The sequence below is a fragment of the Akebia trifoliata genome, chromosome 16 (assembly GCF_017979445.1).
Source record: "Akebia trifoliata isolate Shusen 1 chromosome 16, ASM1797944v1, whole genome shotgun sequence".
Taxonomy (NCBI): Eukaryota; Viridiplantae; Streptophyta; class Magnoliopsida; order Ranunculales; family Lardizabalaceae; genus Akebia; species Akebia trifoliata.
In genome coordinates this window covers 26,293,790-26,319,529 of record NC_141390.1, presented here as the reverse complement: position 1 = coordinate 26,319,529, position 25,740 = coordinate 26,293,790, and the positions used below count along the sequence as shown (strand labels likewise).

The window sequence follows — 25,740 nt, the reverse complement described above, 5'->3', positions numbered from 1 at the left end:
ATGCATGACATATCGATCATTTACCAAAATGAAGAACTGTACATCTTATTTTCGAAAAGGATTGATAATTTATCACTTTCAAAAATATTTTATTTTACCAAAATGGCAAAAACAGTAATATCCATATTTTTGCTATCGAAAACATCTTTGTTTCTTGAAAGAATCATTTTTACATGAGATCATAATGTATTTTATACAGTATCAAAATGATCTTTTTGACATGAGATTAAAAAAAGATATTTTCGATAGCATAATTCTAAAAATTACTGTCTGTTTTTATTGTTTTCAGAAATAGTGTATAATTCTCCGTTTTGGTAAATTTATGTATAAGGTGATGACTAGTTAATTTAAGAATTTCATTATCCTTCTTCTCTGCGTAATTACCACTCAAATGAGTGTTTTGTCTCTCATCACATGGTTGAGGTTCCACTAGTGGACCAACAATGAGCAATGGGAGATAGAAGGAAGATGTACAAGAGTTATCATATTATTTATACCTATTTTTTGCACAAGTTATCACTACTTGTAGTTGTATGTGTTTCTCATCTTATATGTTCTATTTGATGTTTTTGGGTATCTAATGTGTTGAGAATAATTGTTAATTTTATCTATCAATCCATATTCTGCACATAATTTTATTTAAAGGGCAATAGTTTTTATGTATGTATTCGAAAAACAATGTCACCAATGTTTCTTCATTAGATGATAATAGAATTTGATAAGAAACCTATGTGAGCCTTGTTACGAATATAATTTCTGTATAGTTTTATTTATTTTTTAAATCCTTTGACATTTTAAGAGAAATTTAACGTCAACGATGACATGCCTTTGTTTCTTCTTTACTTAGTAACATATAAAATGACCTAAATGCTTGTATTTCCAATTTGTAATAAAAAAAATTACTTACTTTTTTTTTTTTTTCTTAAAATCAATCATTTTCAAGTTCTTCAACCTTTATAGTAAGTTAATTTTAATTTATTAATTTGATCTTCAACTCATCATTTTGAACAGTACCTTAATCTTCTAATTCAAAAATCCTACATGGTCATCTATATTTGTAAGTTAAAGTAGATTAATCTTAATGTTTATGGTAAAAAAACTTTTAACTAGGAGGTTGAAGATACCTTTTTTCCAAGAAGAGGAGTCAAAGAATTTTAGGTATCAGGTCAGAGACAAGGTTATGAGGTATTTTGCAATAGTCTATTAGAGAAGACCAAGGTCAAATTGGCATGCAGACATTTTGATGAACATTTGAACGGTTGACATTTGCTGAGAGAAGACCTAAATGCCCTTGAATTTTCTTCCCAAAAATATAGCCGATCTTATTCTTATTGGATTGGGTTTTGGTATTAATGTTGAGTTGAGATCGGATTAGGGTTGTCAATGGATCAGATTGAAGTTGATTTCATACCGATCCAATAAGGAGCAGATCAGATCCCGAACTAACTTACCCATCAAACTAGGTATGAGAAAACGACCACTGAAAGTAAACAATCGGTTATTCGATGAAGTAATACTTTCATCTCAATCCCTCAAGAGGGGTGTATGATGCCATGGTAAGATTTGTACCAATTAAGACAAGTCGAACTAAATTGCGACATTGACTCTATACTGGGGAATGGAGTATGGACAGGAAGGCAACTCATTGCGTTAATTGGACTTTTCAAGTCAGATTAGCTAAGAAACTACTTTTTGAGCTAAAATCGAATCTGATTTTTATCGAAACTCAATATTAAGATTCAAATCCAATTCATTAACAAACGGGTTGAGATCAGATTAGGTCAAATCCGATTTTATATACAAAATCTAAATAAACTTTGTGCATATACTTTCTAATATATTATGGGATCGAAACATGGTTGATCTAGATCCGATCCAATAAGATATCGGATCGGATCCTTATCAGAATCCAAAACATTGATCCAGACCCGAAGATATCGGATCGGAATGGATTGAGTTTCGGGTCTGATCCAATCCATTGACAGCCCTAGAGAAATATAACTCACCTGGACTCTTAATCTAAAGCGAATGAGGCAAGTAGAGATGTCGAACCTCCCTCTCGATATCATCATCGATATCCTTTCAAGGCTTCCAGCGGAATCCTTATTACGATTCAGGTGTGTATGCAAGCATTGGTGCACTTTACTTAGTGAACCTAGTTTTGTTAAAAAGCACCTCAATCGAGCAATCGAAAACGAAGACCTTAGTCTCATTGCTGTAAATTGTGACCACTTCTACATTATAGACTTTGATGATGCATCATCATCATCATCTAGTGCTAAAGCGGTAGAAATCTATAATCCATTTAAATATATAGATGATGGGGTTGTAATTGTGGGTTCCTGTAATGGATTAATATGCATAACTAGTTGCACAGCTGTCGTTTGCCTTTGGAATCCATGTACCAAAGAATACCTGAAAGTACCCGATACTCGTCCCTATATTCCAAAATATTTTGGTTTATTTAATTGCATTAGTTTCGGTTTTGGTTACGATCCCACCATTGATGTTTACAAGGTGATAAGAATTATCTACTTTGTTTCTGTGGAAGATGTTTCTTTTTTTTCTGTGGTCCAAGTTTATACACTTGGAACAAATTCATGGAGAACAATCCAAGTAATTTCTCATTTATTTTGTGATAGAAGTTCATCTGGAATACCCTTGAATGGGTCTGTTTATTGGGCTGTGCCTCATTATTCTGAATCAGGGAGTGTATCCATGTTAATCTTTTCTTTTGATATTGGGAAGGAGGAGTATAGAGAGGTTCTACTGCCTGATCATGAGGTTTTTGATTATGACATGAACGTATCGGTAATGGGAGGATGTCTATGCATATTTAATATACTTCATGTTGGCGGCCATATTGATGTATGGGTGATGAAGGAATATGATGTGAGGGAGTCCTGGGCTAAATTATTCACCATTACACACCCAATGCTTACGTCGTTTGTCTTGGAACCGCTTTGTTTTAACCAAAAGGGTGAAATTTTAATACAGAAAGATAGAACAAGTCTCATTTTGTATGACCCAAAGTGTGAAAAGTTTAGGAATCTTGAGATCCGTGGTATTCCAAATGGGTTCGAGGCAAAGATGTGTATGAGAAGCCTTGTCTCACTCAAATCAGGTACCTATCTCAGACGTGGAGAAGAATGGCAGTATTGGATGTGAAGGAGCATTCCTTGCAAGAAGTGATCTTCTCTATCTTAGGGTTCCTCTTATTTTGGGCCAAGCAGTTTGCTGAGTTTAGAATAGGTTTTTTTGAAGACTTTTTATTTAGATGAGAGCTTTTTCATGTCGACTGATTTCGCTTTGTGTGTTCAGACTTGGGTTGTCTTTTAGTTTTTTTTTTTTTCCTTTTTGTTATCTCTCTTTGTTTTGTGGCCATCTTGGCCACTTCTTTGCCCACTTATTAATAAAAAAATTTCTTTGCCTATATAGAAAAAAAGGTAAAATAGATTGTGTTGTTCTTTCTAATTCTATTCATTTTTATACAAGTAGATTGTTGTATATAGTTTTATTTTACTTGTTTTGACATATTCTCTACTATTAATGCAGTATAAAAAATGAGTTATTTATGAATCTATTTTATGTTTAATAGAGTTGGCTTCTTTGATTGTGGTTGATGCATAATGTGTGGGTCTATTTAAGTCAATACAAGTAGCTGAGGTGGAATTTCACTATTCTTTTTCTCTCCTTAATTACCACCCAAACAAGGGTCTTTGTCTATAGGATTGAAGTTCCACTGCTAATCAAACAATGAGAAATGGGAAAAAGAGGAAACTGAAAATAGAAGAAGATATACAACACATACAAGAATTATGATAATTTGAATTCTGTATCTATTGTCCACTGCCTGTAGTCATTCCCGTGTTTATGTCGTCTAGTATTTCTTAGATCCTATCTATTTGATATTCTTCAGTACTAATGCATTGGAAGTAATGGCTACTTTATCTGTTCAATCCTTCTTCTACTCATAGTTTTATTTAATATTTTTCTTGATAAGTAGTTTTATTTAACTTTCTTGCTCTGTTTTTTTTAATGCCTTTTAAGTACAATATGTTTATGTACATATTTTAAACCAATATGAAGAATGTTCTTAATAGAATGTGTGAATTAACCAATTACTCCAAAAAGACCAAACTATTGGAGAGGGGAAGAACTATGAATATAAGAGGTTCACAAGGCTTATTTAGGGTATGACACACCCAAGAGTGGAGGAAAATATACACTCAACAGTCATCCTCGCCCATAAGGGTGGAAAGAATCGAACCCGTGATGTTTACAAACCTAGCTTTCCGATACCATGTTTACTAACTAACTACTCCAAAAGACCAATCTGTTGGAGAGGGGGAGAACTATGAATATAAGAGGGCCACAAGGCTTAACTGGGGTATGACATACCAGAGGAAAATATACACTCAATAGGATGATAAATAAAATTTGATAAGAATTTCTTTTTGGTATCTGTTTCTTTAAGTTTTTAAAAACAGAACTTCTATATAACTATATTGAAGTAATACGAAGAATTGCAAACTATGATTTGATAAAAAATCTATCTATGCGCTCTTCTTATCTTGTATTATGAAGAATAGAGCTTCTATATAACTATTTTAATGATATGCAAAGATTGATTCCTTTTTAACAGGGTGCAAACCACATTCTTATTCATTGTTCTTTTTCAAATGGATGTTTCTTTTATCTCGTTTCTAGGTGGATTGGGTATTCCCTCAATCTTTATTCGCGCTTTTGGAAGGTTAAAGTTTCAAAATCTTCTCTTTAAGAAAAGGTATCATTGGGCTATCCTTAATTCCACTATTGCTTGGGGTATCTAGAAAGAGCACAACAACAGGGTGTTCCAGGGTTGAAGTTTCAATATCTTCTCTTCAAAAAAAAGGTATTTGGGCTATCCTTCATTCCATCATTGCTTGAGGTCTCTGGAAAGAGCACAACAACAGGGTGTTCTTGAGTAAGGAGAGCTCGTCTCAAACGGTGATATTGGAGTTTTTAGGATTACTTTTCTTTTGGTTGAAGATGAGTAAAGACATTGCGGGAGTGTGCTTCCAAAATATTGTTTTCCTCAACTTGACAAGATGAAGGTGTATTAAGTCATACTGCTTAGACAGCTAGCGATGTTTCTTTACTACTTTACTATCACCCATATACTTGACTTTTCCCACGGATTGTATACATGAACATTGATTGGCATCTTTGTAATGATGTGATCAACTTTTCTTTTCTTTTTTGTCTTTTCTTATTTGAAAATGAGTGGATCCACAACAACACACATTGTAATCAGGAAGCTTCATATCTTGCCCCATGGCATCATGTGAAAGTGTTCTGTACAAATTAATTTGCATGGGGGAGGGCTCATGGGATGGGGCACACCCTTCTTTTTAGGATTTCTCTAACCTCAAAAGAGGTACCATAATGTTGAGATGTGTAGGGCAAGAATTTCTTAGATTAATATATGTTTCTTTGAAATCAATTTCCTTTGGAATTAAATCCCGAAATATCCTTTCAATCTTGAGCAATTGTTTGATGGAGAGTGTTTTCCTTCTTTTAATTTAACTTAAGTGCTTTTATAGAAAGATTTCTTAGGGACCCATATAGGGGTCCTATGGATCAATTTCTAGGGAATCTATATGGATACCTTGTCATGGCAATCGTACATCGGACAATGTGCAGCATTGTTGGAGACTAAAATTTTCCTAGGATTGATACTGTCCAGACTGAGTTTTTAGAGATTTCTAAAGTTCAATAATTAAATAATTTTTATTCTTGTAATTATTAAAAAGTTTAATTTTCATTTATTCTGGCAATAATTGTGTTTGATATCCATTACAACGATAATTGATGGCTTGAAGAGGTTATACATTGAAAAGCTAGAGCCATTGGAAGTTACATATCGTTTTAATGATTTTGCATCTTCTTTAACGGTGTGTAAAACATAATTTCATCTAGAGAAAATCTCCTTATTTAGTCAATTTTGTTCTTTTCTTTGAAATAACATGTTTAGCGGTTTCTTTGAAATAGCATGTTTTGCGGTTATGTGATAATTAATAGATTGATGTGCTTGTTGGCACATTGTAGATTCTATATACCCAAACTTCAATCAACTTATGTTAACTGCTTTTGATATGTCTTTTTGCAGATAAGTAATGATTTTGATGTTAGGCGTTATGCTTTTGGGTCAGTACCCCGCCGAAAAAACAACATTTATAAAACATTTGCTCAGAAGTAGTTATCCGGGGTAAGTTAAAACTATTCTATTTCTTCTTCTTTTTTCTTCTTTTTTCCTTGCATGTCTTATCTCTGAGATGAGATACAAACTCTATTTATCAATAAAAAGAGATGAGATAGCAATTCACATTGTTTTTGTTGATCATTTCCTTCATTTTGAGTACAAGCCAACATTGGACGAGAGCTTACAATATTAGAACTTTTTATTAGAATCCTAATAAATATACAATGGGCGGATTTGTGGTTATGGTATCTCAAAGATATTTTCATGTTTTATCCCTAATCGTGAAACCTAATAATTATTATCAACGCTCAAGAACCATTCTTTATGATTGACACACTTTATTATCTTATATTGGTTTTTTGATGAAATATATTACAATTCTATTGGGGTTTTTTCTCCAGTTTGCCATCTTATGAACATCACTCAAATAGAAAAGAAAGTTGGCTTGGTCAAGTAACTGAATTTAGATCCAGTGAATTAGAATAGAGATAGAACCCTAGCCATTTTCTCATTCATAGTAACTTTGTAGAAGTTGTAGGTGTCATAAAGTCAGCTCTGCAATTTGGGTCCTCTTGTTTCCTCACTTGTATGTATTATAAAATTTTCAACAATATTTCTTTGTCTTAAACATAATGATTCTATCTCGTTCAACCAATTAAACCTCAAGAACAAGATTGTTCTCGGGGGAGGTTGAAGACAATAGGTTTTTGGAAGGAAAAATCAGTGGGTTTTGCCACAAAGTTGACGATGATGAATTGAAGACACATTTAAAGACGTTCAATATGTTAAAGAATTGTATCAATGGTTGAAGAAAAATGGGTTTTGGGGAATAAAATCAAAGGATCCTGTCATGAAGATGAGGGTGTTTCGACCATTTTATATTGAATCGTGACAAAATGAGTCCCCCACGTGGCATACTCAATCAACTCCCCATGACGTGACATGTGCTAGAATCGTAGATATGTACTCCTCAGGACACATAACTGCACTTTTTATGGGGATGTGCAGTTGTGTATCTTAAGGAGTATAGATCTATGGTTCTCGTATATGTCTCGTCAGGGGAGTCGATTGAGTGTGCCACATGGGGGTGTCATTTTATATTTGATTTCTCAAGCAGGCAAATTCAACGTATATCATTGGTTTCAAAATTAACACCAAAACCCATAGGAACCTCAAAGTTAACTTTCAAAAATAATTAAAAGTAATGCATAATTATTAGCATATTGGAGTGGTGATACAATAGCTGACCATCTTTTAAGGTTTCCACAGAGGCCTTCAAAATAGAACCCTCCACTAAATCATATAAACCAATTTATAACAAAAATTGACATGAGTTGATGATGCTTACTGCTGACCTATTTGTTCGACGGACAAAATCTGTTGTTGTTACTTATGTTTTAAAATTAGTTGATTCAACTCGAAACTCGTTTGGGTTAGCTTAATTTGATTGAATTTGAATTGATTGGCTACTTTGCACTCCATATTGATTCGCTGAAAGTTAGATGAGTCACGTGTGTAGGGTCAAATTTACAGTTAGGGCAATGGGGACACTTTCCCCCACAAGAGTTTTAAAAGTTATAAGGATTTATATGCTACTGCGACTGATAATGGCATTGAAAAACAAAATCCACTTTCTTTCCAACCAATCTCCCTTCTTCGACATAAATAAATAAATAAAAACTGATCTTAGAGATAGATTATATTGTTTTAGCATTTGGGTTTTGTTAGAAATAGTGCTTTATAGTGAAAGTAGAATAGTGTTACTTGATGATCTTATTCCATCTGTTACTTGATCATTCCAAAGTAAGAAGGTGGATTAGTGTTTGATTGACTTGAACTTCTAAAGGAGTGCTACGATGCAATTGGTTAACCCTCTTTACAGTTTTGTTTTTTATTTTTTAAATCTGAGAAAAAACCTTTTTCTTTCAAAACCAGTTATCTTTGAAGGAGCATGTCACGACAAATATTCGAAAAGTTTTGTGAAATAACCGAGAATTTTTTAAAAGTAAAAATAAAAATGATGTTTTTGGGTTTCTTACCAAAAATTATCATCTTCAAACCTCCTAAAAAACCTATCTCGTTCGTGAGAATTGAATGTTGAAGAACATAAAATTTTGAGGGTGAATGTTGAAAATATTACCATATTTCATGATAAATAGATAAATAATGATTAATTTCTCGATTTGCTGAATTAGTCAGCTAATACCTTATTCGGAGAATTTTGTGACTAATGGATAACTCAAATATTCACGAAAACAATATACCTTTACAATCTTTGAAAAAAAGGCCTGATAAGAAGCCCAACAGAGGAGAGACAGGGACTTCGAGTCTTGGACTTCGATGTTGTTACAAGGTCCCAACTCGAAATCCCACCCGACCCATTTTTAATTAGTTAGATTTTATTGCCACACCAACCTTTTCTAACACCACCCCAATTCATATGTAAATCACCAAGGGTGAATCTCCATTTCGTGTGCTGAATATGAGGAAATTCCGAGTTCGATACATTATTTATTTTAATTCCCAAAACATTTTTTTTTTAATGAATTTGTCACTTTTATAATATACGAATTTGTGAGTTGGTCACTTTTATTATCTAAAAATTCGTAGATAAAATATCAATGATCTCGTTAGTAATTAATCAGTAAATTCGTTGGTTATAAAAGTGATGGATTCATTAGAAAAACATAAACCAGAATTTTGGCATAAGTTGCGGAAAAATCCCAATTTAATCAAAAAATTAACACACATTTTGGGGTGGTGTTAGCAAAAGTTGGTGAGTTGGTGTGCCCTCTCAATTCGCATTCTCCCATATAAACCCTAAAAAATTCCAGGGGAAGGAGAAGGAGAAGAGCGATGTCGAATCTCCCGCACGATGTGATCTTCAACATTCTTTCAAGGCTTCCTGCTAAGTCTATCTTACGATTCAGGTGCGTTTGTAAGCTTTGGAAGAATTTAATATATGAGCCTAGTTTCGTTAAAATGCAACTCAATCACGCAATTGAAAACTCCAACCCTACTCTCATGCTTAGAGAATTCGGTCTCCGCACTATAGATCTTGATGCATCATCTGATAAAGCAGTAGAGATTGATTATCCATGTAAAACTTCAAATTTGGGGTTCAAATTCTTGGTTCTTGTAATGGATTATTATGCATAATTCCTGATGAAGATGTCATTTGTATTTGGAATCCATGTACCAAAGAATACAAGAAATTACCTGCTTCGCCTATCAATTTTCCGCAAAATGAGAGTTTGTGTGTCTGCTCTAGTATTGCATACGGTTTTGGTTACGACTCTACTGCTGACGATTACAAGGTGGTAAGAATAGTCTTTTTTGATTATCAATTGGATGATTGTGATGTCCAAGTCTATGCTCTTGGAACAAATTCATGGAGAAAGATCCAAGATATTCCATATTATCTTTATTATAAAGGAGTATCAGGGGTACTTGTGAATGGGTCTCTTCATTGGGTTGCAACTCGTCATCGTGATTCAGATTTAATCGATCTAATTGTTTCTTTTGATATTGGGGATGAGGAGTACCATGAGCTACCACTGCCTGACTATGTGGATGATGGTGTTTACGTGAGTGTACTAGTATTGAGAGGATGCCTTTGCATAACTACTAATTTCTATGATGTCCATGTGGTATGGGTGATGAAGGAGTATGGTGTGAAGGAGTCTTGGGAAAAATTATTCACCATCAGACAATCAACAATTATTAGGTCATTTGAGTACTTGAAGCCACTATGGCTTTCTAAGAATGGTGAACTTCTTATGGAGAAAGATGGCATAGATCTTGTTTTATATGATCCAAAGAATGAAAATGCTCGAAATCTTAAGATCCACGGAATTCCGAATTGGTTTGAAACAGAGATGTTTGTAGGGACCCTTGTTTTACTCAAATCAGGTACTTATGTGGAGAAAGAAGAAGTGGCAACGTCAAAGCTCCCGCACAATATCATCTTCAACATCCTTTTAAGGCTTCCTATGAAGTCTCTCTTACGATTCAGGTGTGTTTGCAAGCATTGGTGCAATTTAGTTACTGACCCTAGATTTGTTGAAAAACACCTAAGTCGAGCAACCGAAAACAACAACCTAAATCTCATGCTTAGAGGTTGCTACCTCTACTCTATAGACCTTGATGCTTCACCTAATAAAGCCGTAGAGATTGATTATCCATTTAAATCTCCAAACTACGGGGTTGAAATTCTGGGTTCTTGTAATGGCTTACTATGCATAACTCCTTGCGAAGATGTCGTTTGCCTTTGGAATCCATGTACCAAAGAATACAAGAAGTTACCTGCGGCACCTATCAATTTTCCACAAAAAGAGAGTTTGTGGGCTGCTCTAGCATTATATATGGTTTTGGTTACGTACCCACTATTGATGATTATAAGGTGGTAAGAATTGTCTACTTTGATTATGAAGTTGATGATTCTGATGTTCAAATCTATACACTTGGAACAAATTCATGGAGAAATATCCAAGATATTCCTTATTACCCTTGTTATAAAAGAGTATCAGGGGTACTTGTGAATGGGTCTCTTCATTGGGTTGCAACTCGTCATCCTGATTCAGATTTATCCAAATTAATTGTTGCTTTTGATATTGGGGATGAAGAGTATCGAGTGGTGCCACAGCCCAACTATTTGACTAATGAGTTTCACATGAATGTCGGGGTATTGAGAGGATGCCTTTGCATACTTAGTAATTTCTATAAGATCTGTGTTGATGTATGGGTGATGAAGGACTATGGTGTGAAGGAATCTTGGGCAAGATTATTCACCATTGCACAAGCAACAGTTATTAGGTCTTTTGAGTACTTGAAACCATTATGCTTTTTCAAAAAGGGTGAAATTATTCTAGAAAAGGATGAAATTATTCTAGAAAAGGATAATAAAGGTCTTGTTTTGTATGATCCACAACATGGAAGGGCTAGGAATCTGAAGATTGATGGTATTCCAGATTGGTTTGAAGGAGAGACATATGTGGAGAGTCTTGTTTCACTCAAATCGGGTACTTATGTGGGGCAAGAACAAACTTGTGGGGACAAAAAGAAAAAGAAGAAGAAAAAGAAAAAAAAGAGGTAAGACAGATTTTTTTTTCTTTCTAATCCTTTTTGCACAAGTAAATTGTTTTATAGAGGTTGATTTTCATGGTTTTCATAGTAGTCATTACTAATGCAGAATTGATTCTTGGTTATTGATTCTTAAATGATATGATTTGAATAAATGTTGTTTTTGATATAGTTTGGTTTTTGTTTTGGCTTAAGCACATTGCTTTGATCTATTTTTGTTAGTCCAAGTGGCTAGGATTTGAATTTCTCTGTCTTTCTCATCTCTGTTACCATCATGCCATTCATCATCTTCATCAGTAACTCAAATGTTGATCTTTGTATCTCTCAGGGTTGAGGTTTCACTGGTGGTGTAAAATGACCAAAATGGGATAAGAGGAAATTGGGAAATAGAAGAAAGAAGAGGTAATAAGCATCATCATATCTTTTTTGTGCACAAGTTTCCACACTGCATGGAATTTTATCTATGCTTATGTCATATTTCTGTGCTTTGTAGTTCTTGGAGCATCTTTTCTTTAATATTTTGGTTCATATGATACCTTGAAGTAATTGTTAGTTTTCTTTGTGTCTTCAATCCATCTCCAACATGGGTGTTTTATTAAAGCCTCTTTTTTGAACTTTTATACCTCCTTTGTTTGTGCTATATTGTGTTTCAAGTACTGTATTTCTATGGAAATATGATAAACCAATTAAAGAATGCTTCTTCCTAAAATTTTCTAGAACCAAATTCTATGTAACTATGTTGAAGTAATATAATATTTGGTCTTGAATTCATCTAAAAAACATTGCAAGATATAATCTTTGTGTTCTTCATCTCTTTCTATTTTTGGAAGAACAAAAGTTCTATGTCACTGTTTTAAATTTTTATTTAGTCTCAGTCTCACAATCTTGATATATATCGGATTATTTTTGGTGGTTCAACACATATCCCAAATGTGTCGGGAAACCTATGCTAATCATTGCTTTTATGTTATAAATTGGATTGCTGAACAGGAGCACTCCAGACTGTAGAAGTGATGGGAGCTACCCAAGACTGCTGATTTTGATGAAGTAAGGAGAAAGAGATGAATTTAGTTGCTCTAATTGTAGTTGGACAAAGAAATATCGTTGTTGAGGTCGTTGAATTTGAAATTGACTATTCAGTTGAATGCGGATGGTTCACAGTCAGAAAGAGGGGCTGGATATGGCTCTATTGCAAGAAACCATAATGGTGAAATACTTACTGTTGGTTTTGGGCGTTGTAGCTGTTGAAATGGAAGTTATTCTTAATGGTTTGAACTATCTTAGAACAAAAGGGTATGCAAAAATCATTGTTAACTCAGATTTGTTAGTGGTTGTCAAAAGTATTTAGGATGAATGGAACTTGCCATGGAGATTAACAAGTCTGGTTAGAATGATCAGAACAGCAATGCTGAGCTTTGAATCAGTTGTGTTGGAGTTTGCTTGGCGTGAATCTAATAGAGTAGCTGATTGGTTGGCAAGGAAGGTTGTTCTAACTAAGAATTTCTTTGTTTTAGATTCCTCAAGTGTTCCTGCTGAATTTTAAAATGTCCTCTTGGAGGATCACACCATTTGGTTTCATCGGCATTAGCCACTTTTAATTTATCAGGGTGGGGCCCTTTATAGCCTCAGTTTACTGATCAATATATATATATATATATATATATATGGGTTAAGATCCACGTACACACATCAACTCATATATCTACAACATGTTTTGTCCTGTGGGTTAAAAGTTTCAGATTGAACTGATTTTTGGTAAGGAAGATCTTTATGAAGAGATCATCCTCACCAAAAATCAGCTCAATCCAAAAATTTTAACCTTGTCAAAAATGATTTACAAAAAATGGACGGTTCATGATTCTTCAACTCATAAATATGGGGTTAGAAATTTTAGAATTAACTGATTTTTGGTGAGGATGATCTCTTCGTCATAGAGATCACCATCACTAAAAATCAGTTCAATCCAAAACTTTTAGTCCACATATGACAAAACACGTTGTAGATATATGAGTAGATATACACGTACATGGATCCTGACCCTATATATATATGGTACGGACAGGGAGACTTTCATTATAGAGGATTAGTGTTCTCAGTTCAAGGTTTTACCATACAATTTTAGCTGTAAATTACATGTGCTCAAGTGCCCCCAATTATATTTGCTAAGAAGTACCTATCCCAAAATACATAAGATTTAGTTCTATTTATATTATGTTAAGTAGGTGGAGTAGGTAAAAAATAAGTTTGTGCCATCTAACTAGGTCAGCTCGGGACCTGTCATTGAGGTCAAGTTAGATTGTGTGTATCAAGGTTCCATGTGTGTACCAACCAGTGGTGTGTCCTAAGTGGTAAGACCAAACAACTAGAGTTTGCTCCTCTAGGTTGTGAGATGGAAACTAAGGACCATTTCTTGATTAAAATGTTATATGTGTTGTGTGGGTCGGTGCATGTGAACATGAATTAGTCTTGTCGGATATGACTGGAAAATCTGGGTTGGGCGTGTCTTATAGAGTGTCTGATGGATCGGGTCGTGGTCCTCTACCAACGGGGATACCATGTTTCAAAAAAAAAAAAAAAAATTCCATACGTATAGTCTAGATTATGTGGATTTTTACTACTACCACGCACCTAGTATTTAAACTTGATTAGGACATTTAGGATGTTAGGTTTATAAAAATAAAAATCTACCATAAGATTCCCTTTTCTCTTCTCTTGTTTTGTATTTGTCGTGGAGAACCCATCAGTAGGGTCAAAATAAATTTTATGAAAACAAATTTTAAAGGAAAAAAACATAGCTTAAATGTCATTTTTAACTTGTATGGTCAAAATAAATTTTGTGAAAACAAATTTTAAAGGAAAAAAAACATAGCTTAAATGTCATTTTTAACTTTTTAGTAATTATTTAAAATCATCTAAATACAATTTTGGGTAATAAATACATGAAGCAGGGGTGGGGCTAGTAAGGAGACATTGGATGCAATTGCCCCAACTCAACTTTTTTGGACATTTTGAATACCTTTGAATTTATGCTTAAATTTGATATACCCCTGCATTTTGAACTATTGACATTCGTCGTTTGACCCTGTTGCCCCCACTCCCTCATCTTCCTCCAAGACCATAAATAAAGACGTTTGTTTTCTCTGAAGAAAAAATAATATAAATTAAAATAATTAGGATTATTATGAAAAAAAATAATACTTTTTTGGTTAAAAAAATAGCAAGGGACATGTTGTATGCATGTGCTGTTACCATAAATAAAATTTTATTTTATTTATATTATTGTAAGTAAATTGTTTAGAATATATTAATGGATTGATTCCATGGCATTTTTATAATCTAAAAATAATAATTAATTAAGGATTGGTCATGACATTTAACTCTTAGGTGAATAAGATGGTTTTTATAATTTTATCGAGAAATGAATTCAATTAGCACATTTATATAATATTATATCGATCAGGATCAAGTGACTCATGAAAAGTGAATCATGGCAAAACACATGATTCTGTTCGGCAAAAAATGAAATCCGGTGGTCAACTTTTATTATTAGGGGTATATATCAGTACGATACATATTATCAAGTTTATTATGGATCTTGACCACTTTATTTTGTATTTTAATAATTCAGATCATGTATTTTTTCCATGAGTCACTCGATTCCAATCCTTATAGTATAGAGTTTTATAAAAATGTTGTATGGCTAACACGATAATGGTTATGAAGTTCAAAACGCCATGTAATTTGTTTCACATCTCTCACATGAGTGTAATTTGTTAGTTACAAAAACAATATCATTTGGTGTGACAACAAAAGTGGATGCACGTTGAAGTGAGAGAACATGAGAGATGCTTTATTGGATATAAATATTGGGGATTACTTTCTATCAAAAATAAAATATATTATAACAAGTCATTTGTTCACAGTGATTTTTTTTTTCTGAGCCATTTTAATTGATTATCATTTTTTGTTTCAGAATTAATCTTATAAAAAATTGAGATATTGGAGAAAACCAATTGATTCTATTGTGGTAAGTTCCATCAATGTCAAATGCTTCTAACAATTCAATATTAAAACAAGAAAAAGAGGAAAGGAAAGGGGTTTGACGTGCAGGTACACAGAACTATGGATGGCTCGTATACATCTCCACAGAACTATAATACCCTCCGCATTGTTCATATACATCTCCACACTATAATACCCTGCATGATTGGGAAGAGAATGGTGATTATAAACAAGTTTACGATTGATTAAATTTATTGTTTCAAAGTAATCATTAAGGCCCTGTTCATAGCAGATGAGAGATTATTCTATGTTAAGCTTGACAACATGTCCTCGTCTTATAGTGTTGACGAAGTTAAATTTCCTTATAGAACTGCTGATTATCCTTTCAAAATCTTGGCCAATTTAGATGGATTAATATGCATCGAACTTCACAGTGAAATTCTTCTTGGCATTTTGAACGCATGCACCTTAGAGTTTAAGAAATTCCTACTCCTCCAAATATCGAATTTCCGTCCGATTTGTGATTCATGCAGATCACTGGCTATGGCTTGGGCTATCATGGCTCCATTGACGGTTATAAGTTTGTAAGAATCATCAATGTTCATGGTGATGACTGCAACTATTGGACATATGTTTACATTTATACACTCGGTCAGGTTGGAGAACTTGAAAGAATTCCGTATTAAGTTGGGACTAGATCTGTATTCCTTAATGGGTTTCTCCATTTGATAGTGTCTCCAAATTCCGCTCCCAATCCACATTGCATATTTTTTGTGGAAAAAAATATACTTTCTTTTAGCAGTTCTCAGTGGTACCACTGACACAGTCTGATACTTTTAATCGCGTAAATGAAGTAGAATTGAGAGCATTGGTGGATGACTTTCCGTATCCTTGGGATACACTTTTTTTAATAGGGAATTGTGTATCCCAAGATGTACAGATCTACGATTCCTTAACTTGTCACGTCAGGGAGTTGACTGAGAATGTCACCTGGTGAGTCATATTATCAGGACTCATAAAAGAATACCTTAAATCACATGGCAGTTTGAAACTTTGAATACATAACTATGACATAACATACTCTACAATTCCATATTATCACAGATGAGCAAATTTGTGCACCACCATATTATAGATGAGCAAATTCCTTGTCAAGGCCGCTTGTTTGTGAAAAATTGCTGAGGTGGATCTTAGGTGTAAAACAGAGGATTCGTTAACCGTGTTGTGAACGTTTACCATGGATCCCCAAGTCCTCAATCTGTTGGGTATTTTTTTTTTGTTTTGGAGAGAGAGAGAGGTCATGAAATGAGGAATTCTCCTCTTTGAACACATTATATGAATAATCTGTTGCTTTCATATTTAAATTGTCTCCAGTTCTTTAGTCTGAATGCTAGGCAAACAACTTCTTAGTAGGGGGAGTTATGCAATTAAAACATTATAAAACCCATAATTTCGATTCCTATAAATCAAGAACAACTCTATTAGAAATGCAACCAAAGGGAGAAACTCATCCAATTAATATTGATTTTGGTGCTTTTTGATATACAATAAATTTTTTATTTATTATATAATTTAAATATTATCCATCTATCTTGTGGAAGAAGGGGGGAAATTGCATCAAGTCCAAGATTTGTGTTGAACGATTGACTATTAGGTAGAGCCAAATATTGATTGGTCGATCTGTAGAGTCAATAATCGAGTCCTAAGGGCACTTGTCGGGATCATGAATAGAGAGAATGCCACTTGTAAATTGACACCAAACACATCCTTGGATACTAAGGGCCTGTGTGGATACACCTCTCCGTGCAAGAGCAAAAGCTCAATCACTCCCCGCAAGAGCAAAAAACCTCTCCGCGGAAGAGCAGGTCTTTGAAGCTTCTCCACAAAGAGCAAAAAATCTCTCCCCGCAAGAGCAAAAACCTCTCCACGCCAAAGCAAAAATCTATCCAAACGTTTGCTAGCTCCCCGCAAGAGCAGAAGTCGTCAAGAAGCTCTATCCAAACGCAGTGTAAGTAGAATGACTTGATTGACAGGCGTCTATGACACGAGACTGACACATGACTTTCATGTAGAATGGATAACGCACAAGACAAGACTCAAAGGTCGACATGTGCTAAGATACCCATAAATGCTATGACCAGGTCACCATACGATAACGTAGGGAACTTGAAAATCGATTGAAAGGTAAAGATACACAATCTTAACTAAACTACCCCATATAAGATGCCCAATTTGGATGATCATGGAATACAAAGCGAACAAGGAAAAAGACCAATACTAACATGGGGTGGATTATGGGACATATGTAAAAGGAATGGTTTTTCAAAATATGGATTGGAAGTTTCGAATTGAACTGATGTTTTGGGAGGATGGTCTATATGATGAGAAGATCACCCTCACAAAAAACCAGTTCACTCGGAAATTTCTAAGTCCATCAAAAGTGGTTTACAAATTATTGGTGTAAAATCGATAGTCCACATTCTAAATCACTTTTGATGGGATTAGAAGTTTCAGATTTGACTGATTTTTTTCTCAATCTGAAACTTCTAATCCCATATTTTAAAAAATTATTATTATTACATTGTTTTTACATATGTCCCATGATCCTCTCTCTCTCTCTCCTCTCTCTCTCTCTCTCTCTCTCTCTTTATATATAGGGAAGCATTCGGAGGCCCTAAAGAGAGCTAAACATTTTTCAAAATAGGGGTTGGAAGTTTCAAACTTCTAATCCTAGTTTACAAGTTGAAGAAACGTGGACCATCCGATTTCAGCCCATTCTGAAACTTCTAACTCATACATTGAAAAAATGTTTGGCTCGCTTTAGGGCCTCCGAACACCACCCATATAAAACCAAACTCTGTAAATACAGATCCTCTCCCAAAATCAAAGTCTTTATAAGCTTTAAAAATTAAAAAAAGATTCTATTGGCACGCTAGCTTCTTTTACTTACACCACGCGAATCCTTCATAAATTAAAGGGTGTATCTCCACTTCTTACGTTGAAAATGACAAAATCCCGATTTTGATACACTGATCATTTTAATTCCCAAAACATGCTTTTACAGTGAATTCGTCACTTTCATAATCTACAAATTCGTTGATAAAATACAAATTATTTTGCATTATCAATGATCTCACTGGTAATTTATCAATGAATTCATTGATTATAAAAGTGACGAATTTACTGTAAAAATATATTTTGGGAATTAAAAATGTAAAATGAACAGTGTTCACAAATCAGAATTTGGACGTAAGCTGTGTACTTTTTAGGGAAAATACCAAAATTGAAAGGTTGTTTATAATATAATTATTGGTGTGTTATAAGTAACAGTTGGTGTGCTAATATAGAACCGAAACCATCTTATACGCATTTTTTCTCCCTAAAGTCCAATATCTTAATTTCAGAGAAGAACATTTCATCCAACTTTTCAAAACATAGGTTTTTTCCTCTAAATCGGTTTACGTCGTTACCCGCCAAATTTGACTAAATTGAAGAGAGAAAGCATCTTTTTCGACTAACTCTAGAAGCATTTGCGTTCGTCATGTATATAGAAAGACTACATCTTTTCCACAAACTTTATCTTGTAACCACAAATTCAAGACTATCTCTTTCGCCATTTTGTCAACAAATCAAACATGGTTTCTTATGAGAGTTATTATTGGCACTCCAACTTTTAATTATTACATCCCCCTCATTATAATTTGAGCCAAACCTTTATAATGTTCGAAGAGTCTGTTGGGGGTGGGGGGTTAAAGTATAATAAGTAAAAGTTGAGGTGCCAATAGCATCTCTCTTCCTTATTATATGGGGGGTTGATAAAAAAAATTAAGAAATTAAAGTATAATAAGTAAAAGTTGAGGTGCCAATAGCATCTATCTTCTTTGTTACATGGGCTCGAACGGTCTGAAGGCTATAAGAGAGGTAATCACAAATGATTTGAACCATCACATAGACTCATACGAGATTTGAGATGACTACTATAATATTTTTAAAAACTTGGCTAAATAAACTTATTTTGATATTTATTTTATTTTATTTAAAATAATTTTTAAATAATTATCATTTATTCATGAAAAAGGGAAAAAGGCACCAAGTTTGAGATCTATTGAGGAAGAGCCAAACATTGATCGGTAGATCAATAGAGATGAGAACCGAGCTTTGAAGAAAAATATTCAGAAGCACGAGCATTGATAGAATCCTAAGTGCATACTGATAACAAACATATTCTTTGAGCGAATTAAGTCTAAATCATGAAATGATTATAAACACACCTCTTGAGTGCGTATACGATCTAACATTGAATAGGCGATGCATGAGATTCAATGATTACCATATGCTAGCATACCTTAAAGTACTATGAGCAAGGCGTGATATGAGAAAAGTCAAAAACTTGAAAATCTATAAAATGATTTTTAAAAAAATGAGGACAAAGATATATATAATCTTAACTAAATCACCCTTATAAACTATTGAATTAGTGATTGACTTGATCGATTCAACCACCATCGACACGACAGAGGACCTTGGAGCAAGGATCCAACAAAGAATAAGTCCCATATATATAAAATAAGATTTTGAGCCATAACAATCATTAATCCACTTTATATAATATAGAAAAGCAATAATTATTTATCTCGTTCGAGTCAAATTGGATCATTGAACTCACTCTTCAAGAGTACCGCATCTCAAAATCTAAATAAGATAACTTCTATCGACTTCTCATCTTTTACTCGTTACACACCAATCTATATGCAAGAATTTCAAAGGATGAATCTCCATTTCGTGCGCTAAATATGGCGAAATTCTAAGTTTGGTACACTATTCAGTTTAATTCCCAAAACATGTTTTTTGAGTGAATTCATCACTTTTGTTATCAACGAATTTTTTGATAAAACACCGGTGATTTTTTCATATCAACAATCTTGTTGGTAATTTATCATCGAATTCGTTGATTATAAAAGTGACGAATTTGTTGGAAAAACATGTTTCGGGAATTAAAATGAACAGTGCACTGGAATTGGAATTTTGACATTAAATTGGCACGTTTTGAAAAATCCCAATTTCACAAGGATTGATGTGTTACAAATAAAAGTTAGTGTGCCAATAGAATCTCTCCTCTTTAAATATTTAAAACCATTAGTGTAAGTTATAACAGATATCACCCCAAGACCGAAGTCCATTCCAAACAACTCCACAGAAGAAAATGAGAAGAACACAACATCATCACCTCTGTCCTCTTCTCTCCTACCAGTTTTCTTTCTTCTCCACCATTTACAAGCTCAACCAAGCACACCTGGCTACAACTGCACGGCAAACCAAACCTCCAACCCTCCATGCCAAACCTACGCCTTCTACCGAGCCACGCCTCCAGACCTACTAGACCTCTCCACCATAGCTGACCTCTTCAGTGTTAGCCGTCCCATGATCACCAAACCAAGCAACATCTCCTCCCCAACCTCTCCTCTTCTCCCAAACCAATCCCTCTTAATCCCCATAACTTGCTCTTGCAACCCAACCTACAAGATCTCTTACTCCAATCTCACCTACACAATCAAGAAAGATGATACCTTTTACCTAGTTTCCACTTTGAAGTTTCAAAATCTCACAACTTACCAATCTGTTGAAGTCGTTAATCCAACTCTTGTTCCCACACTTCTCGAAATTGGTGTTGATGTAGTTTTCCCAATCTTCTGCAAGTGCCCTAACAGTACCCAGTTGTTAAATCAAATCAATTATCTCATCACCTATGTGTTTCAACCTGAAGATAATTTTTCTTCGATTGCCACCAAGTTTGGATCGAATTTACAGTCTTTAATTGATGTAAATGGAAATAATATTCGTCCTTTGGATGCTATTTTCATTCCGGTTTCTCGAATTCCTGTTTTCACACAACCCACTGTTTTTCCCTCTGTTTCTTCTGGAGGAGAGTCAGATAGAAAAACTGTAATTGGGTTGGGAGTTGGATTGGGTGTTACGGGATTTCTTTTGATTCTTTTGATTTTGGTTATGGGTTTGTTGTATTATAGAGGATTTTTCAAGAAAAGTGAAGAAATTAGAGAAGAGAAGGAGAAAATGAAGTATGGGTATGAGAGAGGGAAGTCTTCGATTGAGGAGGAGAATTTAATGGCGGATGTGTCGGATTGCTTGGATAAGTATAGAGTGTATGGGATTCAAGAAGTGAGAGAAGCCACTAATGGCTTTGATCCGAATTTTTTGATTCAGGGATCTGTGTATAAAGGGCGTATTAATGGGGAGTTCTTCGCCATTAAAGGGATGAAATGGAACGCCTGTGAACAACTTAAGATCTTGCAGAAGGTAAGAGATGACTCCATTTTTTTTTAACTAATCAAGTATTTTATTTAGAGAGATACTATTGCCGCCACACCAACATCAACTCTCTTCATTTAATGTGACAGAAAAAAAAAAAAAAAAAACACACGTGAACTATTTGTTTCCATCTGTATCTTTCTACCTGTACTAATGACTACTAAGTATGAATATTTATCCGAATTTCGTTCTCTCATGTCAGTTCTGCGGTTGAGATGGGAAGATGTTTCCTAGGGATTTCCATGATGAAACCAATTTGTAGGCAGCCTTTATTGATCCTTAAGAAACTTGTGTTTTTTCTGCCATCCCAACTGTAGGTTTGACATTGTTCATCAAACATCATTTGAGGTTAGGAAAACTTTCATACTAGATTTTTTTAACCATCCAATTTTCAAATTCATCTATTGGAACCATTTTTGAGGTTTTGATTTGATTACCTAAGATAATCGAATTGTGAGCTTGAATCCTTTGACATAGCCAAATGTCATGAAACACAACTAAGAAATATCAAATCAAGAAAACACGAGATTTATGTGGTTCGGCAAGGCCTATGTCCATGGATGTGAGATGAGAGAGTTTTGCTACTTTTTTTGAATGATTACAGCTCTAACTTATATATAACCGTAGGTTTCCCAATCTGAAATCTAATGTCTTGAAACCGGAAATCTTATGTCCTGAAACCTAAAATGCTACATTTGTCCATGGGTATGATGAGCAGTCCCCATCGGAACCTTAATTCCAGACATCTAACCCAACAAGAATAAGATCAGATGGTTCAGATTCTCACCCTCAACTATCTTCTTAAGTAGGACCCATCGAGTTGTAGGACTTGGATCACTTAATAGTTCTGATCTTCTGCTTGTAGTTGGTCATTTAACTCTGAATTTTCCTTATCAATTTCTCTTTTTTGAGTGTCTTTTTGAAGGGAGGGATGAAATATTATAATTATTAGTTGCAAATGTTTGTTTCTGGCACTAATAAATTGAGGGTTAGGTGCAAAAGATTGAGCTCAAGTGGAGAGTGATTCTGGCCCACAGCTTTGTAATATAATACTTGGAATAGGACTTACATCAAACAAAGTTGGTATATGCTATGGAGGAGTCTTGTTTTCTAAATTATCTTTTGTCTCTCTCTTAGTTGTTAGGAATCTGTCTGTTTTCTTCTTTACTGTTTTAATGCTGCATCAAAAAATCCAATGTAGTTGAGATCAGTTTAGAAAGAGACAAGCATGGTTGTCAACATGTCATGTTTAGGCTGGGCTAGTTTGCCATACCAAGCCCAAGCCAACCAACATGCCATGTGCGCCTAATTCATAGCAATGTACGGGTTAGGCTTGTTTGTTGTTTTGTTTTGTTTTGTTTTACAGTCCATAGTAATAGTGTCCTAATTCATAGTAATAGTTTCTTCTACTCCAGGTGAGGTACAACGATAATGGATTGAGTGTGTCCTTTAGCATTTCGAGCTGCATTTTCTAAGGCTTGGGTTTATTAGCTTTTTTAATAAGACCTTGAATGGGCCGAGCCATGACTTGTAGGCCTGCAGGTATCATCCAACCTAAAGCACGGCTATCCTAGATCAATTTGATGGAAAGTAGCAATGTTTAGATCAATTTGATTTATGGTTTATGATCTTTCTAAGATTCGAGCCTTATGGCTTGGTGGCCCATGCCTTCCATCATTGAGGATCCGTCATGAATCTTCATTGTTTACCTATAAAATTCCCTCTAATTTTTGCTCATAGAGAGAGGATCATGAATGCTTAGCACGTAATCGACTATGTTTAAATACAGGTAAACCATGGCAATCTGGTAAAGTTGGAGGGCTTTTGCATAGATCGTGAAGATGGGAACTGTTATCTTGTCTACGAGTACGTTGAAAACGGATCTCTTCAATCATGGCTTCATGGGGACAGAAAAACAAAGAAGAAGCTCGATTGGAAAACAAGGTTAAAGATTGCCATCGACGTTGCAAATGGTCTTCAATACATTCATGAGCACACAAGGCCGAGGGTGGTACATAAAGACATTAAAACTAGCAATATTCTACTCGACGGAAATATGAGGGCCAAGATAGCCAATTTTGGCCTAGCGAAGTCTGGTTGCAATGCCATAACCATGCACATTGTTGGCACTCAAGGTTATATTGCACCCGAATATCTCGCTGATGGCATTGTTACAACAAAAATGGATGTTTTTGCATTTGGGGTGGTTCTACTTGAGCTAATTTCTGGCAGGGAAGCCATTGATGAGGAAGGAAAGGTCCTATGGATGAACGTTGATAGAGTTTTGGTGGGAAGCGAAGACGAGAAGCATCAGAATGTGAAGGGTTGGATGGATGAAGCTCTAGTGGAGGAATCTTACTCAATAGAGAGTGTGATGAATGTAATGACCGTTGCCATTGCGTGTTTGCAGAGAGACCCTTCAAAGCGTCTGAGTATGATAGATATTGTCTACACACTTTGTAAGAGTGATGATTTGTGCTTAGATTTCTCCGAGGATGGATTATCAGTCAATTCTGTATCGGCAAGATGAACTCAAAATTTCCACCAAAATTTAGCTTCTTCGTCCTATATATCACTTGGTATATGGTGTACCACAACCCATAGATGAGTTGTGGTTTCTAGCAATTTTCATTACAGCTTGCTCTATTAGTTGTAAATACTAAATAAGATCTTTTCATGAAGTATGTTAGTGTGATGTTATAAGAACTTTTTCTCTTTGCCCAAGTTGTATCTCCATGAAGAAAGAAGAGAAGGCTGATGGACGCTACTTTGGGGATAAATTGGTTTTAATTTCTTGTTTAATAGTTGTTATGGATAAATATTTATTGTTTTTTAAATATTTAATAAAAGGGTCATACATGCCTGTTTTGTTATTTATTTATTTTTATGAAGTATATTTGAAGAATAATAGAAAATGACATGAATGCCCTCATCTTTCTTTTTATCCCCTTAAAACCAGTTCATCTTTAAGAGTTTATCAACCTTCAACTTTCAAACTTCAAGGCAAGGATAAGTGATGGTATTTTGGATAAAAATATCAATTTCTGGTCAAATTTTTTTTTTTTTTTAACGAAAGGTTAAAACATGATCACCTCCTTTTACTCTGTTTTTTTTTTTAACAAAAGCAATCATATATAGACTCGACGAGAAAAGCAATCATACATGAGAAACATAATTTCTTCACCAAGTTAGTGAGGAAAGTTTCATATATATATATAGACTCGTGAAAATTAACTCATACGTCTGTCCACAATACTAATCGTGATATCAAATGGTTGAACTTTATCGTAGAGATACATAAAGTATTTTCAGAATATATCTTTTATCTCGATGATTGGATTTCACATTTGCACGATCAAGATTATTGAGTGAATATATGAGTTCCTTTCCCCAGTCTTACTTATTTACCTTTTATGTGATGGTTTAAAATATTGGAAATTCAGAATGTGTCAGTCGATACGTATCAGTATTTACCAAGACTGATATGAAATATGAATGTTTTGTAAATGTATCGGATTTGTATCGAAATAATGTATGGGCATAAATCATATTCATGTTTTTCATTAACTGAAGCATTCAATTGATATAATATTTTAAGAGTTACTATTGCCACACAATTTTTGCTAATGCCACCCAAAATGTGTGTAATCTGTGGTGATTTACGTATGAATTGGGGAGTGGCATTAGCAAAAGTTGGTGTGTCCATAGAATCTCCCTATATTTTAAATCCACATTAACTAAAGGGTATAAAGGTGATTTCATCGAAATGTTTGTGGATTCTGTACAAAATACATAAAAGAAAGATGGTCGATTCAGTCATTTTGCCAAATTACATAGCTGCTTTAGTAAGGGTTGGTCTATTTGCGCACCCCATAATGACCAATTGCACCCACCAAAGTGACTTTTGTAAAAAAATAAATTATCATTTTACCTTTTCATTATTCATTACTGCACACACCACCACCTACGGAACAAAAAATCCAAAACCCACTTCATCTTCTTCTTCTTTCTTCCTTCTTCCATTTTCATTCTTTCCTTCTCATCTTTTTTTTGCTCTTCTTCCTTTGAGTTTTGTGAATGGAGAT

At 34.4% G+C, this 25,740-nt stretch overlaps 3 protein-coding genes across 3 annotated transcripts; all 3 read left to right on the top strand.

Annotated features, from left to right (window-relative positions):
• Window positions 1-1,990: 1,990 nt before the first annotated feature.
• On the top strand, window positions 1,991-12,839 carry LOC147383089 (uncharacterized). The gene is given in 7 exon segments (XM_086427755.1): window positions 1,991-2,117; window positions 6,152-6,250; window positions 9,079-9,359; window positions 9,362-10,602; window positions 10,605-11,335; window positions 11,655-11,728; window positions 12,317-12,839. Coding segments are annotated over 5 exon segments (2,370 nt in total). The 5' UTR covers window positions 1,991-2,117; window positions 6,152-6,158; the 3' UTR covers window positions 11,680-11,728; window positions 12,317-12,839.
• Window positions 2,029-4,639, top strand: LOC147383090 (F-box protein CPR1-like). The gene has a single exon (XM_086427756.1). It carries the CDS (start codon window positions 2,029-2,031, stop codon window positions 3,166-3,168), a length of 1,140 nt encoding a protein of 379 aa, XP_086283882.1. The 3' UTR covers window positions 3,169-4,639.
• LOC147383088 (serine/threonine receptor-like kinase NFP) lies at window positions 12,477-24,528 on the top strand. The gene is made up of 3 exons (XM_086427273.1): window positions 12,477-12,594; window positions 20,475-21,643; window positions 23,445-24,528. Exons 1-3 carry the CDS (start codon window positions 12,477-12,479, stop codon window positions 24,183-24,185), a joined length of 2,028 nt encoding a protein of 675 aa, XP_086283399.1. The 3' UTR covers window positions 24,186-24,528.
• Window positions 24,529-25,740: the final 1,212 nt, after the last annotated feature.